A 12,102-nucleotide genomic window follows, 5' to 3' on the forward strand; every position below is an offset into this window, starting at 1 on the left:
AGAGAAGCAAAGTGATGCCACAGCTGTCATGGCGGAGGCAGCTTCCCAGGCGAGGCACCCACCCTGCTTCCCAGGGAGCTCCCCAGCCTCTGCTGGAGTGAGCTCCGCCTTGCTGACAGCGGCTGCTCACAGCCCTGTCCACCAGCAGACGCCCAGCTGTCCTGACTGGGGTACGGTGGAGGGTGGGGCCGTCTTCCTTCGGGGCCAGCTCTGTGCTGCCGCTCAGCCCTCATCCTGCGCCCAGCCACCCCTCACTCCCATCTGAGGCCAGTGCCGTCCCCGCCCGCCAGTCTGCAGTCCTTTTTAAAAATACGCTTCAGGCCCCTTGCTGTCATCATCCCTCGGTGCTGTCCCTGGCTCCTTGTTGACCTTTCTGAGACCAGGCCTCATGGCCTCTCACCGCCTGTCGCCAGGGCACTGCCCCCGGTCCAGGCGTGGCTCACTCTGCGTCTCTAACGTGGCACCCGCCCCAGGACCTGCACTATTTACAATCCCCGTTCTCCCCCACTCCCTCCTTCCGACGAAACTGCCTGACAGCGCACGTCTCCCTGTTCCCCAGCCTCATATTAAGGCCTGATTTCAGTGATCACTGTCTCGGGCCCCTGTCAGCTGTTGTTGGAGCGGTGTGGACACTTCGCCTTTAGAACCCGGCCCCTTCCTGCTGCTCCCCGATCGCGGCGTGTCTCCGCTGTGCATGGCTTCGTTTCTCTGTCCCATGGAACCTATAGCGCAGGCGGGTCAGGTGACTTCTCGGAGCTCGGCTCACCTTTCCCTGGAAACGCACCCGGCCACACTCGGCTGTATTTTAACCACAGTGTAGGAAAACGGCCACATCAGTGGATTTATGATTATGATGTTGTCCGCAGTGGAAGTTAAAAATTACTATTCTGAAGCCTCAGCCACAGCCCGAGCACATCCATGCTCAGCCGAAAATGTCACCTGTGTGACAGGGACAGTGTCTGCTGTCGGACGTGCTTTCACGATTGCCCAGCCATCCTAATGCATCTTCTCGTAAGTCTCCCTGTGCCCTGGATGAAACCCTCTTCTGCCTCCTTTGAGACTGGCAGCAGCTGCCCCGTTCCTCGCCCGTCAGCTGCCTTCCCTGCCTGCGACGCCATCGGCTGCCTTTCTTACTGACATCTCTGTGGAGTCTGTGCTTCTTAAAACGTGCCTCCCCTTTTGCTGTGCTTACGCCGCCGTGTTCTCCTGCCCCTCAGGTTCCCCTTTCTGTTCTCTTTAGCGGCTCCCCTTCCCCTGTCTCTCTTTGGGGCATGTCACAGGTAAGACTTAGCGCTGGTTGCTGCTCCTGCACCCACATTCTCACCCGTGCCTTCCGCTGTACTAAGTAGGGGGCTTCCTACTGTGTTGAAGCTTCCAGCTCTCATAAAATCTGAACAGGAGATTAATTTCCTGCCGTCATTTTCTGAAATTTTTAATGTCAAGGAAACCTGTGGAGCAGAGGTTTTACTGATGGGCTGGAAGTGAGATCACTGTACTGTAGACTTAGTTACAAGGCATCCCCTGGGAAACGAAGGTTTTAAGAGTCATAGAATAATTAGTGATTCAAACAGGTATCTAGTTCCATAGCATCATTTGCCAGGACCTCAAGGAAACCTCAAGAAATTTTACTTTGCGGTTCAGACATGTTGATGCATTAGGAGAGGAGGGCTGGCAGAGCTGGGCTCCAGGCCTGCCCGTGAGAGGGGGCGGGGTTTGGGGCGCTGGCGTCCCATCTCTTGCACTCACCTTGCTCAGCGTCTGTCCTGCCCCACGTGACCCCACCCATCCCTCCACCCTTTGGAGTGCCTGCGTGTTCGGCAGGGGAGGGCTGGCGGAATTTGGAAATTACCTTGTTCAGTTGATTGTGATTTGTATCTAGAGAGGCCCAGCCCTGTGCGATGGGTTTTCTAGCGCCCGTCCCCATCTTCTGCCCCTCACAGAAGAGAGCGATTCTCTAGGGAGTTTGCCTACCACTGGGAAGGAGGCCAGAGAGGGGCAGGCTGGGAGCACAGCTGTCCCTCACCCCACAGCGGCTCGGCGGCCCTGGCAGCCATGGCATTGGAATAGAGGCCGGGAAGCCGTGCTGCCACCAGGGCCAAGAGGGACAAGGACACAGGGTGAACAGAGGCATGGTCCAAGGGTGGCATCAGAATGAAGGCTGAGGTCTTGTCACAGGGACTCAGTTTGGGGACAGGCTGCTGAGTTCCTGTAGAGCTGGGGAGGCAGGGGGGGTACTGGTTACCACGTCCATCTGTGCAACATGGATGTACAGTGAGATACACCAGATTCCTGGAACTCTCCTGGCGTATATTTAAAGGACTTCCTTACCAAATTGACATATGCCTTTTCAAAGATATTTCTGTTAAGTTACTCGAAGGCCTCTTTTCCCTCTTAAAGATATCTAGCTTCAGTAATCATGAGTAATTTTGGCAAAATTTGAAGATGACGAAAGAACACTTTTTAAGTGATTCAGAGAATACCAAGAACTTGTCAGCCGGGACTTGCCTAAACACTCCTAATAACTTCGCTCTTTCCAAGTAGAAAATAAATTTAAAAAGCTTAAGGAAACTTGGGTAGAGCTGAAAAAGATGGCTTCTGAAGACAAAGTTGTAAATATTTTATGAAAAATATTTTTACAAAATCCAGATTTTTTCCCCCCCGTATGTGTTGTCTTTTCTTGCTCAGGAAATCAGACAGCTTTGACTCTACTCTGTCTGGGAATGATTTAATCTCAAGGTTCAGCTGTTATTTCTGTCTTGACTTGCTGGCTAAGAGAAAACGATACTTCTGAATTTCCAATTAAATATATTTGGTTCGGAATTTTGTTCTGACTTAAATATGCCAGCAGGGCTTATTTTTCTTAGTGTTGGAGGAGTGACTTGCTATTTTTGAGAATCCAGTTAAAAATAAAGGTTAATTTCTGATTCTAAATTGGTTTAATTTTAAGTTGAGTTGAAGATTCACAATTTCTGTGTAGCATGCTTCTATCTTGGTATTTTGTGTCCAGTTAGGGTTTCCTAAAGCTCTCATACACATCTTATTGTCATCTCACTCACTGTCTTTAGTTTTTAAGAATTGTTTCCATCATAGAGACATTGACTACTGGGGGATTAGATTTATACATGTCTCCAGGTTTGTGATTTTCTTCACTTTAATCACTAGTACCAGAATGATCCTTTCTCTAGCTCCTGAAAAAAATAAAAATGTTTTCAGGACTTCCTTCAAGATCTAAGACATTTGCAATTTTATACTTCCCCACACTTCTGTGATTATCCAAGTCCCTTCTGGCTGGTAGTTCCCGACAGTGGCATCAGCTTTTGTGTTTTGTCAAAAATCAGTTGCTTCTCTTGCCATCTTGATTTTTAAGCATAAATAGTGTGTGTTTCCTGTAACTAAGGTCAAATCCAAAATTTTCTGTTTACATTAACATTTGTTATTGTTCAACATGTTACATAGTAACAACATCATTTTCCTGGCATCATTTGGGGAGTTTGGGAAACCAGTGGCTTTTCTATGTGAAATTGCTCAATATGAAGCTTTCACATTTAAGTAATGAACTTTTGGTTTTCCTGTTCTGTAAGGAACCTTTCCAAAGTGTATTACACTTCTCTGCATCTATAAATCAAGTGTGAGAGCCCTGGCAGCCGCACTCCTCCCCATGGAGTCTCCCCCGTCGCTCCATACCAGCGGCGCTCACAGATTGTGTGTGAATTTTCTGTGTTTCGTCTGCATTCTGCATCTGACGGTACATTCTGAGGACTGCAAGCTTGTTTTCTTATTTTATCTAGAATAACGTTGAATAATAAGTTGGCATGCAGCACGGTTTTGTGAAAGATAGAAAGCAAGAACGTGAACAGCCGACCTTCTTATGTTAGTCTGTGTGTAGAATAAAACTGAGGTATCTTGGAGAGGATTGCAACATATACGGTCTTTCCCTCCACGTGTTGTGTCACACTGTGCTTTAATGCAGGTAGTTGTTTTTTTTCCTAAACTCCTGCTATTAGTGTGCATTATTATCTAATATACTCTCATTTTCCCAAAGTTTGATACATACGAGGGCTTGACAATTGCAAAAAAATTTCTTACTTGATATTCTATATAAACTTTGTGATAGGGATTTGCCACTCATAGTCCTTTCTTTGTTTGATTTTGTTTGTTTCCTTTTTCTTCCATTCCATTCTGTGTGTTTTGAAGTCATAGTATTTAATACAAGTTAAGTGTGGCTCAGGTGGTTAGAATTACTGCTAATGGAGAAAAGAGAAGTTTCTCTTTCTAATACACATACTGGTGCACACGTTTCCTTTTCTGTTATTTGAATTCAGTGCGAGGAACTCTGACGCCGTCAGTTTGTCTCTCTTTTTTGTAAACCACTGACTAGAACATGAGTCTATACTTTTTCAAATCATAACAGTAATCAGTGCTCAGCTGTTTCACATTAAAACTTGAAAAACATAAACTTGATATTTGCAGTTTTCATTAGAAACTGTACAATCAAAATAATTTGAAGACTGTTGAAATAGGGAAAGTATTTTGCTGTAACATTACATGAAAAAGCATCCATCATTTTATATACTGTTATGACTTTTCACTGTCAGAGACATACTTTTGTACAAGAGATGGAAGGGAGTGAGCAAAAACTCGAATTCTTTAAGAAAATGAGGTTACGAATTCTATTTTGTAAAAATGTTATGTTTTTTTCATTGATTTTTTTGTTTGTTTTGTTTTAAGGAAAAATTAGGACCATGTGCATATTTGGGTGTTAAGAGTGATTTAGAGCTAAGCTGCCTCATATGAGCTGTCATCATGCCCCATCCTCTGTATTTACTTGAGGCCGTGGATACCTGTTCTTGCTACCTGGCAGAATCCTGTACTTCCTTCAGGGTTCAGCTGTCATGTTATACCCTCCCTACGTGGAGAATCCTTTTTCAGTTTGGGACAGTACACTCTGCACACACATGCATTTTAGAACTTACTAGTTAGTGTGTATGGGTTAGACTTCACAACAGCTGGGGCCAGTGGAGAAAACAGACTCTGGAGCTGGAGCGACCTGGGTTCAAGCCCTGGTTCTGCGCCTTCCTAGTGTTACGACCATAGCCTATGTGTAACTTCTGGGAGCCTCAGTCCTGGTTTCTGAGTTGGAGCCATTATTACCTACCTGATAAGGACATGCTGAGGATCGCAGCAGCATCTGTAAGGAAGGCTACGCCCTCTGGTAGGTGTTCAGTAATTGCTTCTCCCGTGAAAAAGACTGGGATCTCGCCGCTCCTGTCTGGGTTACACACCACCGTCTCCTGGGCCGGACTGGCTGCCTCCATCAGGAAGCCTTGATCTGCTGAGGACCAGAAATGTCGTTCAAGTTGTTTTCTTACGTCTCGGGGGTTTTAATCAGCTTGTAGTGTTGACTTATTCAGATAGTTTCTGTAATATTTAGGATATTGCTTTTTATTTATTGTCTGTTTTGCAAACGCTTAGTACATTGAGAGATTTCTTTGTTTTCAGAGACATGTTAAATATCCCTTTGATTGTATATATTTTTGTATTTTTTCACATTGACCAACATTTGTCAACCGTTTCTTCATTATCATCTCCCAAGGAGCCTTTTCAGATATGTTTCCCTAATTACCCCTCCCCCGTGAAATTTTAATTCCATGGATATAGTATATCTGTTTATGTATTGTATGTATGTCTGTGCTTTATACTTAAAAAGAGTAAGATTTTTGTCACTCCTCTCTCCAAAGAGCCAATTTCACCTCCTTGAAGTGACAGCATCCTGTCAAGAATGCAGGCAGTACACCTTTCAGACATGATTTGAGCATACAGGTTAATGGTTCAGAGAGGGGGGTATAGGTGGTTAACTCTGAGAGTGAATCCTGGCTGCTGCATGAATTAGCTCTGTGAACTTAGGTCAGTTTCTTAAGCTTTCTACACCTACTTGTTTTCATCTGTAAAACGGGATTACTGATACTTTTGTACCCATAAGGATTAAATGAGAATTATATGAGATCGTTCATGCAGTATGGTTAGCACATGTTAATTGTTCAAGATTAACTATTATTTTATTGTATCAGTGATCACAACTTCCATTGTGTTCCATTTGGACTTAAAACTTGAAATATCTAGCTGTTTTCTTTTCCCATTTTTAATACTGACTGCCTTTGGAGGGAAAATGTGAACTCTGGTGGTATCATGAAATAAAATACCTACAGATCTCTACAGCCCCTAAAAGCTCATCGGAAAGAACATTTTTAGTGTGTGTTTACTTATATACAGAATATCATAATGAATTTACATGGAAGCTTAAACTATAAATTATTATTTTATTAAATAATTCTGGATTCTATTTTTAGATATTTGATTTAATGGATGCCAAAGCCCGTGCTGATTGTATCAAAGAAATAGATCTCCTTAAGGTAAATGACCAATGAACTATTGACATACCCAAATATGTTGATAAAAGTAATTTATTAAAATACTACACTTACAAGCAAAAAGATGTTTAAGACTTATGCCACTCTTATTTCAACTCTATAAGTTTGAATCTCATTCTACTGAAGAATATAATTATGTTTTGGATTCATTGTAAATAACTTAATCAGAACATTTGGTAGGATTAGCTTTCTTTTTTCCCCATTTCAAACTATGAAATGGATAAAAGGGACATAAAACATTGAAGAAATATTTTCTTGACCATCCCAATTAAGACATATTCTTAAAGGTTAAATAATATAAATGCTCTTTAGTACTGTCCCAAGGTGTGATATATTGAGGATGTGGACCCCAAATGGCCCACGGTTTTAAATATTATTTCTCGATCTTTTTTCCAGATTTAGAAAGGGTGGTGTGAAGTCTATGTCAGAATTAGTTTTGGAGTTTCTCATCCACCCAAAGAGAGTGACTGAAATTTCAGTTAGCTCTGCGCTGCTTTTATTCTCATAAAATTTCTTTTGCAGGATGCTTTGGCTTCTTACATTTTTAACTTGTAGACAGGACCTGGGTGTTCTTTATGCCGTCCGTTTTTTGTTTGTGCATAAAATGAGTCGGATTGATCCAAAATATAAGAGTAAAATCAAAATGAACCATGATTTTTAACTATTCTATTGGTTGTAGTTACTTCCTGGGACATGAAGTCACTGCTTTGAAAATAGATATAAACTTTGTTGGGGAAAAACCTCTAAGTAGAAAGAAGAGAAGAAACTCATGTATTTATTCTCTGGGATAATTCTTGAATACTTTTCTTTGAGAAACTATTTGTCTTATGTTAACTTGTTTAAAGACTGAACAAAAAGATTGTACAAAAAGATCTTAACTGTGTATAGACTGATTCATGTATTTCTACATGGTGAAATTTTTCTTAGGGTGATTTGATGAATCAGCCCCCATAGATAAATAACGCCAGTTTATTTATATTATTTGACATAAAAGCAATATTTAGATACAGTATAATAGATGCCAGCTGTTGTTTGTTTTTTTGTTTTTAACCACTGGCTGTAGTTATACTAGGATCAGCCCTAACTTCAAAAAAGGTTTTAGCAAGTGATAATTTAATTCTGTCATTTATTTATATGCATATACATATTTATTGGACTAGCAATACTTTTTAAAATTTTAAGTGCATAATTTACTCTATTATTTTTACTAAATAACATTAAAATAAAATTAATTGCTATCTAGTTTTACATTTAATAATTACAATGCTTGTTTCAAAATTCACTGTATTGAAGAAAAGTACGCTGTCATGTTAATATTTCCATAATTTAAAAATGAAACGTAGTAACTAAGTTTATTAAGTTAGGAAACTATAAGTGACTCTTGGGAATTTACAGTAAGAAAACTTTCTGATGCCTGTTTTTTTTTTTTCCTTAGCAATTGAACCATCCAAATGTAATTAAATATTATGCATCATTCATTGAAGATAATGAACTAAACATAGTTTTGGAATTAGCAGATGCTGGTGATCTCTCCAGAATGATAAAGGTAAGGTTTGAAAAAAACAACTAAAAAAAATATTTTTTTAAGTAGAGTTGTCTGTTAAACATATGGGCATGTCAGGTACTTTAAAGATTTCAACGCAATGCTTAAACTAGGGTAGGTATGTAATAAATGGTAGGCTGTAGCGATAGTTATAATTATAAAACTGGCTTACCTGGTGAAGCTCATGCTAGCTGACCTAGATGTGTGAATGCGCGAAATCAACTTGGAAATAGACCAAGAGGTTTGTCTTCTGTAAGCTCAAGTTAACATCTTGCAGCTGGAGTTCTCTGAGCAGAACTGCTTTAATCCTGTATCTCTGGACATCAGGCGAAGGGGGGCAGAAAGGGATCTAGTGCAGACTCACCTGTTCCCCGGGAGGGGGCCATCGAAGAAGAAAGTGGCTTTGCGTTCAGACCTTGTACACAAACCCTGATTCACCCACTTAGCAGTTAGTTCACTGTCTTTGCTAACGGATATTAATTGGGCTTTTAAGTTCACCTACAAGTTATAGAAACCCCCAAAGAGCAGCAGCCTAAAAACTGCTTGTTCTTGGGTAAGTTTCTCCACTGTGCTGCCTTTTCTCAAGATCAGAATAATAATAGGATGCACTTCATCAAGTTGTTGTGAATGATTAATTGATCATTATTAAGACCTTAGAATAGTGCTTCACACGTAGTAAGGATGTGTGGAAGTGGAAGTTACTGCTGCATTCTTATTGTTATTTTATACAACAATATAAATCAAATTCTGGGTTCAATATGGCAGTTCTGATGTATCGACTTCTCAGAGACCAAGCCTCTTTACAGCTGATCACGTCATCGTCCAGCATGAAGGGACAAAAGGTACTTGCTGGCTGTATCTGAAGGCACATTACTGGATATTGCCACACAACGCTTTCAGCTTCGTCCCAAAGGCCAGAATTGAGTCGTGAACGTATCTAGCCTTAAGGGAGGCTGGAATGTATCGTCTTCATTTGGCGGGTCACGTGCCCAGCTAAGCTGCTGCTCTGGGCAAGGAGCCGAACAGTGGAAATAGCGAGGAGAAGCATGCAAGAGCAGAGGCTGTTCATTCCGAGCTGACGCAGCAAGGTCGTCAGCCGCGGTCGCTGACGTCCCGGCAGACTCAGCAGAGGAGTGGGAAATCCTGATGGGGAAGAAAGTGCCGGCTTAACACATGCCCTGGTTGGAGGCTGTCAGCGTGGAGAAGCTGGGGTGACCTAACAAAAGTGGGGCATCTTATGTGATTGGCTAGAGATGCGTCTCTGGCTTTCTCTGCTAAGTTGGAAGTGGGGTCAAAAGTCAGGGAAGCTGTCAGTTCTTAATCAGGCCCTGGCCATTTGGGGCGATTGTTACCCAAGTGATTGCTTAGCTTCCTGGACTGTCCCTGGAGGCAACGGTCTAGCTTCCTACAAGTCCGACACAGCCAACTGGCTTCCTGGGTTGTTTGTCAGAGATAAAAGGTTGGTTTTCTGGTCAGGTTGCTGAAGGTTGTGGTTCGAAGTTCTGTTTTCATATGTGGTCTGGCCGTTGTCTGTCTGTATATTTGGCCTCTCAGAGATCTGGGAGCATAGCTCGTAATCTCTGCTTCCTGGAGTTATCGTGAGGAGTTAGAAACAAGGTAAGGTGCTTTGTGTGCATTCTCCTAGTTAGCCTTCACCCGATTCTGAGAGCTGAATAAGTGTCATTACTAGCAAATAGAAGCACTGGCATTTGAAATCAGGTCTGGCTGATGCAGAAGTCCGTGTACCTTCCTTTAGTGACCCTTGGAGATCTTGGTATCACAGAACTTCTTTGGAAAATCGGATGAAAACCCTTGACCTCTCCCCAGAGCAATGCCAGTGCACACGGCTTGCATTCGTTCCCTGCAAAGGCGTCACAGGTTCTCTGAGCAATCGTTGGCAATCGCTGACAGAGAGAACCTGCTCTCCAGCCTGAGTCCAGCCACTGGAGCTGTCATGCCACTTAACTTCCTCATCTGTAAGGCGGACACAGTTTGGAGATTGCTCTCTAAACTATAAAAGCACGACAGCCAAGGAAGGCATATTCTTACTATCACAGAACGCTATCAAGCTGACTGGTTAAACCCCATGGTTAGAGTGACTCACTCCTAATCGGTTATCTGATTTTCTGTTTTAGGGACTTCCCGCCACCAGCACAAACAGCTAATCACCGACAAAATATGTCTTTGCAAATTAATGAACGATAAAAATTTATAGTCTGAATTTTAAAAAGAAATGCAAATGCAAAATTTTACAAAACAGCTGCCTATTGATGAGATATAGAAAGACAAACACAGTCCTTACAAGAGAGACAGTAACTAAGATAAAATTCTGCGCTTAAACCTTCAGGCACAAGAGCTCTTTAATTATGGTGGGAAGGAGAGAGGGCGAGTCCTTACTGGGCGGCTATGTCGGAAGGCAGGTAAAGGGAACAGATGGGTGATAGGTGCGGTTACCAGTCTTGCCCCCATGGAAAGGTCAATGATTTGGGGTTTTGGTCGTCTTCTAGAGTTTCCGCCCTTGTCCAAGCTGGTTTTCTTCTTTGCTACTCCTACTGCGCACGTCCAGGTGAGCCCATGCCATTTATTTACCTGGGAAGGGACTCCTGTCCCTTTGCAGCCAGAGAGAAGCGATGCGCCACCCGAGCGCCTTGCAGAAGCCCTGTCGCCTTCATCTTCAGCACGTTCACACGGCTCAGGCCAGTGAGGAAGGAAGACCCCGTCAGTGCCGCCTTCTGTTTACTGTGCTTCTGAGCTCAGCAGCCTTGCTTACGTGGATCTTACCATCAGGGACGTTTGTATCCGCTCACCCAGTGGGTACCGTCAGATGGATTGAGGACCACAGAATCTGCTTGGTAACGACAAGTAACTTACTGTTACAGAATTGATAACTGGACTCTTAAAACACCCTGGGGCTACAGTTGGAAGGTATCTATCATGTAAAAGACTATTTAGGAAGCTTCTTTAAAAAATAGAAGGTGTCAGCTGATTTCTAATAAGTTATAAGCCGATGGGCAGCTTAATGCACCTTGGGGGTTCTGGAGGGCTTTTTCCTAGAGAAGCAGCAACGACCTCGCTGGGAAGGAGTGAGGATGCCGTGTGCGCCTTTAAGGATCCTGGTTTTCACAACAGGAACCATCAGCGTGTCCGTCAGCGAGTAAGACAGCCTGGGTCAGGCTCCACAGGCCCCTGGGAGCTCTTCTAAGGGTTGGAAGTCATAAAATCAAGCGTGTAGATCTTATAATAGTCTCAGCATACTGGTCAAACAGAAACTCACACCCAGGTCCAGAAGGAAGCTGACCAGTTTCACACGAGTAACATGTCTTCATATCCTGGTTATATCGGTGTATGCCTCTTGCAATATGATATTTAGACCTGACCAGATATCTAGTTGTGTTGAAGGAAAAAGATTTAATGACTTGTGTCTGACTTGTGAGATGTCTCTTCAAATATATAGAATTCATCTTACTGTGAATTGGTGCATTTTAATAGTACACATAGCATGGCTTTTCTCTCCGTTTGACTTGGTAAACTTAGTGTTTATTTCATTTATTTTTAAATATAAAATGGAATCCCCTCTTATCTTGTATTGGTTTTCTCAAGTAGTGAAGAGCCTTACCTTTTTATCCCTACCTTCCCATCTCTCAGAGATAACCACTGACTTTTACATGCACAAAACTTTTCTAACTTTATTTTGTATGTTTACACACACACACACACACATGCACACACACACACAAATATCAACTGATAAATGTATTGTGTCTCAGACACATCAGTGTATTTAATCATTGCTTTATGGATAGATAGTTGGACTATTTCCATTGTTTTAAATTCTTACAGAGAAAACAAGTCCTTGTATCTATCAATACAACAATATCATACATACTCTAATAAATCAATAAATCAATAGATTTCTATAAATAATATTTGAGTAATAGGGTATTTGAAATCATAACAGATATTGACAAATTGCTTTCAAAATAGTTGTACCAATCTGTAGCTTTTTAAAAAAAATTGCTCTTTAATTAATTAATTTATTGGACATTTACTGTGTGCCAGATACATCTTTTGTGCCTTCTTGAACTCATTGTCTAGTGGGAGAGAGAGGCATTTAGCTAATGCCCACAGGAA

General features: G+C 42.2%; 1 protein-coding gene across 5 annotated transcripts in view; it reads left to right on the forward strand.

Annotated features, from left to right (window-relative positions):
* NEK7 (NIMA related kinase 7) overlaps positions 1-12,102 on the forward strand; it is a 106,954-nt gene that overhangs the window by 52,799 nt on the left and 42,053 nt on the right. For all 5 annotated transcript variants that reach the window (XM_019638126.1, XM_019638125.1, XM_019638124.1 and 2 more), the window contains 2 exons: positions 6,348-6,410; positions 7,864-7,974. In XM_019638126.1, coding sequence (XP_019493671.1) covers positions 6,348-6,410; positions 7,864-7,974 — 174 coding nt within the window. The remainder of the gene's footprint in view (positions 1-6,347; positions 6,411-7,863; positions 7,975-12,102) is intronic.

This window comes from Hipposideros armiger, unplaced genomic scaffold, assembly GCF_001890085.2.
Source record: "Hipposideros armiger isolate ML-2016 unplaced genomic scaffold, ASM189008v1 scaffold_37, whole genome shotgun sequence".
NCBI lineage: Eukaryota > Metazoa > Chordata > Mammalia > Chiroptera > Hipposideridae > Hipposideros > Hipposideros armiger.